Raw genomic sequence first — 8,172 nt, forward strand, 5'->3', positions numbered from 1 at the left:
GACTTTATTAAACTTACATTTACAGCCATTTACTATACTGGGCAAGACTGAGGGGCCTTCTTCATGGGGACCAGAGCCTAGTCTGAGAGGGGAGGGCCTTGGGAGCCTCCTCCATCTGCCAAACGTCAGAACTGCAGGGCAGGGAGGACCTGCATGAGTCATATCCCTTGGCACCTGGGTGGGGCCTGGAGACTGGCTGGGTCCAAGGCTTTATGACCAGGTGAGCAAACAGCTTTCAGGAACAGTGATTCACTGGGTGATCAGAGTCATGCTGGGCCTTGAACTCAGGTCTCCTGGCTTCCAAGCCAGTAGGGTATCTGGTGGGCTGTCCATGGAGCAGTTACTATGATTCCAACTGTCTGAGAAGGTGACAAGCCACAGTGGTTAAGAGAACTGGCCCCAAAGCCCGCTGCCTGCATGCTAACCCCAGGTCCACTTGCCACTTGTGTGGCCTGGCATGTTTCTTGACCATTCTGGGCCTCAGTTTTCCCACCTGTAGCATGGGCGTAGAAGTTCCCACCTCACATAGCCGTCCTGAGGGTTAGATGGCCATCGTATGTAAAGTGCTTCGAAAAGATCAGGTAGTAAATACTGTTACCACATGGTCCCTGGCACAACTATTCAACTCTGCCACTGCAGCAGGAAGGCAGCCAGAATCCATACGAGTGTGCATGACTGCTTTCCAATAAAGCTTTATTTATAAAAATAGGTGGTGGCCCAGATATGGCCCAGGGGCTGTAGTTTGCAGACCGCTGGCTTGAAGCAGTGCCCTGTGCATCGGGCTAGCTGCTTGAAGTTAGGACTCTGGTTATTTGTTGATGAACTTCATGTACATGAAGACTTAAATTTGCATAGGGGGTGCTTCCTGCTACGGACCAAGTTATCTCTCTATATGGACTGTTTATCTTTCTTGGCTGGGACCTCTCCAGAAAGATTTCCAGTATTTCTGGAAGTGCCAATAATAAGTTAGCCTTTACTGAGCACTGACCACGTGCCATGATGATGTCAAACCGTTTAACGCACAAATGTCCTGTGACCCTCACAATAGGCCCTCCTACGTAATACCCTCATTCTGTAACATGGAAGGTTCAGAGAAGAGAAAAACTTTGCCCAAGGCTAACCTAAGGTCTGATCAATACAGGCAAAGACCTCAGTGTATCTTACTCACTCTTACACCCCTGGCGATTAGCATGGGGGCCCGGCATATAATAGCTGCTCAAAAAAACGTGTCAAATGGATACACGGTCACGGAAGCTCTAGGTTCACAACATTAACATCCTTCTGTTTCTGATCAAGTAACTTCTCAGGGCCTCAGTTTCCATGGGGGTAAAATGGGTGCATAATACCTACTACACTGAGTTGCTGCAAGGAATTCAAGAAAGTGACACATTTGAGTCCAAAATCCAATGGCTGACCAGGGCCCTCCAGAGCCTCAGGAACGGGGCTGACCTCATCCCTCCTCCTCCTCTCTCCACTCCAGCCTCAGGTACACGGAGCTCATTCCCACTCTGGCTCTCTGCTCTTCCCGTGGCCCCTCTGAACGCTTCCCACCCGTGCTTCACCCCCGCCTGCACTGGCCCCTGCACATCCTTGGGCCTCGGCTCAGCAGTCCCCTCCCCGCATAGACCTTCCCAAACATGACCACGCCCCTGAGACAGGCCGCTCCCCCTCTGTCTCATTACCTGCTTGTTCCTTCTCAGAAGTTGTGGTTCGCTGTCACTACCCTCTCCTCTACCTGTTTAGTGTTTCCCCTGCTGGACTAGAAGCTTCATGAAAGCTTGTCCCCTGCCTGCCTCTTTCATCACCAGGCCCCACGCCTGGTACTTTTGGCTCAGGGTCAGTTCCTGGCCCCTTCCTCCCAGCAGGGGCTTGGGGGGGGCCCCGCAGAAGGGCTGGGTCGTCCCACAGCCAAACAATGCTCCTTTAAAAAGTGGCCAGAGGGCAACAAAGGTTACAACACTGAAAAGTTATTTCCCCCTTTTATCTCTTAAATTCTTCACTTCCTGAAAAAACAAGCCAAAAAAAGCCACCGAGGGCCTTTGGGTCTTTGGGCCTAATCAGGGCCTGAGTTGCTGAGCAGAGCTTGGCCTCTTCCAGACAGAGGAGAAAATAACTCAGGTCAGAGTGGGCCTGAGCCCGGCGTGTGTAATCTCCAGCTGCGTCCAGACCAGCAGAAGAGCCCTGCCGCCCAGGACACCTTTGATGAGTTACCTGGACGAATGCACTTAGCAGGTAAGATGGGAAAAAAAGAAACACTACAGGTCAGATGGTTACTTATCTTCAAGTTTCATATAGTCTGTCTGACTAAAATAACCCAAAGCATAGTTGTTTAACTACAAAGTATCTAACAGCACAACTCCAGGAAGTATAGGCACACAGCACATGCAGTCATTAAACTTTATAATATTAGGGCCAAAGAAGGCAATAATAATAATAATAATAATAATAATAATAATAATAATAATAATAATAATAATAATAATAATAATGCCAACCGCTACCATTCAAGCACAGGGCACCTGCCCACAGTGGTGCTAGATTCTTAAATGCTTCTCATTAAATCCTCTCAGTTGTGGGTATGATTCTTCACGTCTTACAAATAAGAAAACTGAGGCTCAGAGAGGTAACAGGACTTGCTCAAGGTCACACAGCAGATAACCAGCCAAGCTGTGATTTGTACCTAGAACAGGCAGGCTCCATAAGAGGTTCTCTTCATTTACCTTAAAAAACAAACAAAAATAAGTTCCAAAGCCCCTCACAGGAGGAGTCTAGATGGGCTGTTTAGTTTTACCCCTTTACCCTTCCAGGCGGGTTCCCTGCTGGGAACAGACCAAGCCCTGCCCTCCAGCAGGTGGAGGCAATCCAAATAGTCACATCAGGGTTCTCCAGGTCCCCTCCCTCCAGGGAGCGGTGCCCACTGAGGCCAGGCCAGGGGCTCTGCAGACATCACACACATTTCAGTCCTCCCTGGCCACCTCATAACAGCCATCTGGATATCCTGGTTGAGTGACTTAGGGTCTCCCATTGAACAATGGAGAAATGGTCATAGTCACATCCCACAGAAGGGTCAAGAGTCCCTGAGTTTGGCAGTTCCTCAAAAAATTTAAACACAGAATTACCATACGATCCAGCAATTCCACTCATAGGTAGCCACCCAAAAGAACTGAAAACAGATGCTCAAAAACTTGTACCTGAATGTTCACGGCAGCATTTTTCCTAATAGCCAAAAGGTAGAAACAACCCAAATGTCCATCAACAGATCAATGGATAAACAAAATGTGGTACATCTATTCAACAGAATATTATTCAGCCATACAAAGGAGGGAAGCATATGCAACAACATGATTGAACCTGGCAAACATGATGCTCAATGAAAGAAGCCAATCACAAAAGGTCATATATTGTATGATTCCATTTACGTGAAATATCCAGAATCGCTAAATCCATAGAGACAGAAAGCAGATCAGCTGTAGCCAGGGGCTGGGGGGAGGGGGAGACAGGGAGTGACTGCTTAATGGGTACAGGGTTTCCTTTGGGGGTGATGAACATCTTTAGGAACTAGAGATAGGTGATGGTTGTACAGCACTGTGAATGAACTAAATGCTGCTGGATTGTACACATTAAAATGGTTGATTTTGTTATGTGAATCATACCTCAATCAAAAAAAAAAGTCACTGCACACATGCTAGCTGAAGGGCAGAGGTCAACGTGGAGAGGTAGGCAGGGGCTGGCTCAGAGTGACGATCCTTTCTAGGGGCCCAGGAACAAGCTGATCCTTTAGCTTCAACTCCTAGCAGAACCTCCACTTTATAGATGGGGAAACTGAGGCTCAGAAAAGGCAGTGACCTGCTCAAGGCCACACAACTTATAAGAGGCCAAGTCAGTGTCTGAATCCAAGTCTGTTTAATTTCAAAATCCCTGCTCTTAAAAATCATACAACTCGGGGGTGAGGGTATAGCTCAGTGGTAGAGTGCATGCCTAGCATGCCTGGGGTCCTGGGTTCAATTCCCAGTACCTCCGTTAAAAAAATGAATAACCTAATTACTCCCCCACAAAAAAGATGAAAAAATAATAAATAAATAAAGTTAAAATTAAAAAAAAATAGTTGGACAAAAAAATTTTTTAAAAATGATACAACTCAAGAGAAGCGAGAATACCGTTCAAGAGATACTTTGACAGGGCGAGGCCAGAGAGCTGTGTGGGCACACACAGAAGGGGCAGAGTCCAGCCTGTGGGAGGGGAGGTAGTCAGGGAAGACTTCCAGAAGGAAGTGACACCAGATTGAAAGAATAGAGCAATACTCCTTATAAGGAAGTAAGCTACCGGCCCCAAGGTAGAGGGAACAGCAGGGCCTCTCGGGCTCAAGAAGTAACATGGAGACCATTAGGCAGGTGCGGGGTTGGGGACGGGAATGAGAGCTAAGACAGGGACCAAATTATACAGGGCATCCCTTCAACTAATATTTACTGACAGCCTACTAGGCACCAAGCACTTGTCTAAGTAAGCATAGGGATGCGACGGTGAGCCAAGCACGCCCAGCCTCTGCCCTGCTGGAGCTTACCTCTAGTAGAGAGCAGAGATGTTAATAACAGTTAACGTATACCTGGTCCATGCCAGCCAGTCCCCAGGATGGCCCCCAGTGATGCTCTCCTCCCAATATCCTGACATTCACACCTTTATATAGGCCCCTTCCAAACTGAACAGGGCTTTTATACAGGACCCCTTCTTCCCCTTCTCCCCCTTCCACCCTGCTCTCTCTTGGATTATCTGCTCTGGGAGAAGCCAGCCTCCGTGTCATGAGGACACTCAAGCAGCCCTATGGGAGATCCCTGTGGAGAGGAACAGAGGACTCCTGTCAATATCCAGTGTCAATTTACCATCCTTGTGAGCAAGTCATCTTGGAAGGAATCCTCTAGCCCGAGGCAAGCCTTCAGATGACTGCATCACTAGCTGAAACCATGACTGCAACCTTGAGAGAGACTCTGAATCAGAATCACCTTGATAGATCACTCCCCAATCCCTGACCCACAGAAACTGTGAGATATGTGTTTATTATTGTTCTAAGCCTCTAGATTTGGAGATAATTTGTTACATGGCATAGGTGACTAATAGAAGCACTTACTAAGTTATTTACATAAATTAATTCTTTTAATCCTTACAATGATCCCCTGAAGTAGATACTATCCACTATCTCCAATAATACATACAGGAAACTGAGGCATCAAGCGCTTATGTGCCTTCCCAAAGACAAAACCTGTAAACGGGAAAAAGAGGATTTGCACCTGGGAATCCAGAGTCTAGACTCACAACCACTACACTATAGCTGTCAGTGTGGCTGTGGGTACACTCCATTCATTCATTCATTCATTCATTCATTTAATACATGTTTAGCAGCCACCATGTGCCGGACACTGTTCTAGGTCCCAGGGAAACAAGACAAAGCCCCTGCTTTCGGCGGCACCCACATTCTAGGAGAGACAGCTAATAAACCAGGCAATGATCAAACCAGATGACTAAGTGCTTTGAAGGAATAAGAAAGGTAACTGGTCAGGGAAAGAGAGATGAGACACTTTTCTAGACAAGACAACTACAGAGGGTTGTCTCTCTGAAGTGACATTTGAGCAGACCTGACAGGAGGAGAAAGAGGCTGCCATATGAAGATCAAAGAGAAGTGTACTCTGGGCAACGAGAATAGCAGATGCAAAGGCCCTGAGGCAGAAATGACCTTGATATGTTGGAGAAATGGGAAGGCAGTCAGTGTAGCTGGAGCAGGATGGGTTAAGGTAAGGCTGTAGGTGATGAGGGTCTGGAGAGGTGGGCTGGGGTCTTTGCTGGCCTTTTTGACCACCATAGAAAATCCTGGAGTTTATTCACAGAGCAGTAGGAAGCCACTGCAAAGTTTTAATTAAGAAGGCAAGTATTGTGATCATTCAGAAGGATACACATTTCCCATTTCTGTAAACCAGACGTCCTTTGTCTCCTGCCCTCCTCCAACTGTCCTCCCATGATGCCCATACCAGCATCAGGGCTTACAAAGTGCTACAAAGTTATAAGCACAGTCCCTTCTGAGCCTCCCACTCCTGCTGGTGGGGACCAGGTCAGAAAACATCATCTGCCCAAGGGACGGAGAGACCTTTTAATTAGAGGAGCTAGTAATAACACTCATAAAAAGATGTTTAGAGTCCCCCAAACACCCGGCAAAGGTCCAAGAAAGATAAATCTCATGCCTTCCAAATGGGAAACCAGAGTTGGCATCTTAGATGTGATGGACTGTGCTAAAATAAGAGGAAGATTTAAAAATCAACTAGAAAATACTTGACGGGGGAGGGTAATAGCTCAGTGGTAGAGTGTGTGCTTAGCATGCACGAGGTCCTGGGTTCAATCCCCAGGACCTCCCCTAAAAAACAAACAAAAACAGTACAAACCAGAAAACATTTGAATAGCTATTTTTTGAAACGCTGAAATTAAGCTGATGCCAGAAATACCAATAATGCATCAGAAAATAATTAGCATCAAACCAAGCCTGACTTGTTTTCCGATTCCTGAGCAAGTTCCCAGGCTGTGAGTCTCTCTGGATGTCTTCTGTTTTTCTTCTTCTTCTAAGTATTGAGATCAATCCAGGTAGAAGGGCTCAAGGCCCAAATCTACACTCATGCTGTATCGTAAATCCTTGTAACAAAATCTCTGTTCTCAAACTGAAATAGAAAAACTGCTGCAGATAAAACTCACAGCGAGGTCTTGTGTTTTGTCAAGTGCAAATATAAGACACAGATGCTGCAAAGAAGCCTGCCTAGGGGCTGGCAACGTTTCTGCCTTGACTGGGTATCGGTTGTACATGATTATGTAAAAACTCACAGAGCTGTACACTTCACTCTTAAGTTTTACCCAATAAAAAAGGGGAAAAGCATATAATATTTGGCTGGCTACCACTGATTGTGCCTTTCTATGTATCAAGCACTGTACTAGGCACTTCACATATTTGCCTCTCAATTAATCCCATCAATATCCTATTTTCATTTTACTGCTGAAGAATCTGAGGCTCAGAGAGGGCTAGCCTCGTACCAAAGATCACACAGCAATCAACAGCCGAGGGAGAATTCAGTTCCTAGTCTGTCTAATTGTAAAGCCGGAGATGTCTGGGAGGCAGGCACCTCGTACCAGAACGTTAGGGCTCGCAGGGGTATCACATTTAACATGTAAGATGATTCAGAGACTAGCCTGGGATCCCTCGGCCAGCAGCGGGAAGGCTAACTCACCACGGCCGGGACTTCCATTCTGGTGTTCCTTTTGGTAGGGCATGTACTCTCTGAATTGGGTGAGGATGGGCTGGAGGAGGCACAGCAGGAGTGAGAATAATCCGCTCTCCCTCAAGCCCCGGGGGTGGGGAGGGGGCCGGGCCGCGCCGAGCTCCCAGCCGCTCGCGCCCGCGTGCGCCCGCCGGCCGCCAGCAGCCGGGGCGCCGCCGCCTACCTTGGTGGACGAAGGGCTGCCTGCTGGGCCTGCCGGCCGGGAGCGCACTGCCGCTGGACTCGCTCATGGCTGCAACCGGCGCCGCCGAGAGGCCGCGGGAGACCCGCTCCCGCCGCCGCCGCCGCCGCCGCCGCCGCCGCCGCCGCCGCCGCCGCCGCCGCCGCCGCCGCCGCCGCCGCCGCCTCCCGGCCTTCCCTCCCGGAGCCGGGATTCCAGGTTCCGGCGCTGACGTCACAGGGGCGGGGGCGGGGCGCCCCGCGGCCCTTCCCACGCCCGCCGCCCCCGGGACCACCCGGGCGGCCCGGCGCGGGGAGGCGAGCGGCAGGCTGGGGCTGTAGGAGGGTTCACCCCGGCCCCTCGTGGAGCCGGGATGGGAGACGCGGGAGGAGAGCCCAAGAGACACGGGACGGCTCCATCCAGCGGCCGCGATGAGGGGCGACCTCCCGGGTGTCATACTAAATTTTTTTAAGTGTAATAAAAATAACCAAGAACCCTGAACAAGTGCATCTAGTAAGTTATAATTTTGGGATACAAAAAGGAAATATATTTGTCATGTTTGTAAATGCATAAGATATCTCAAGTGGGGAGCTGAGAGGCTGGGTGAGAACGGCGTGAAAAGGTTTGTCGCTAAATGCTGTGTTTGTCTTTTAAAATTTGCCCCATATCCGTGTTTCATCTCTGCCTATATACATCTATCCGTGT

General features: G+C 48.8%; 1 protein-coding gene across 2 annotated transcripts in view; it reads right to left on the bottom strand.

The window, feature by feature from the left end:
• The window catches only part of TMC7 (transmembrane channel like 7), a 48,523-nt gene extending 40,933 nt beyond the window's left edge, over positions 1–7,590 (bottom strand). The window contains exon 1 of one of the 2 annotated variants that reach the window (XM_031433135.2): positions 7,471–7,590. In XM_031433135.2, the coding sequence (XP_031288995.2) occupies positions 7,471–7,537 (67 nt within the window). In that variant the 5' untranslated portion in view covers positions 7,538–7,590. Of the gene's footprint in view, positions 1–7,256; positions 7,373–7,470 lie in introns of those variants that run through there. The other variant, XM_031433134.2, reaches the window with a different exon arrangement.
• Positions 7,591–8,172: the final 582 nt, after the last annotated feature.

Source organism: Camelus dromedarius, chromosome 24 (genome assembly GCF_036321535.1).
Source record: "Camelus dromedarius isolate mCamDro1 chromosome 24, mCamDro1.pat, whole genome shotgun sequence".
Taxonomy (NCBI): Eukaryota; Metazoa; Chordata; class Mammalia; order Artiodactyla; family Camelidae; genus Camelus; species Camelus dromedarius.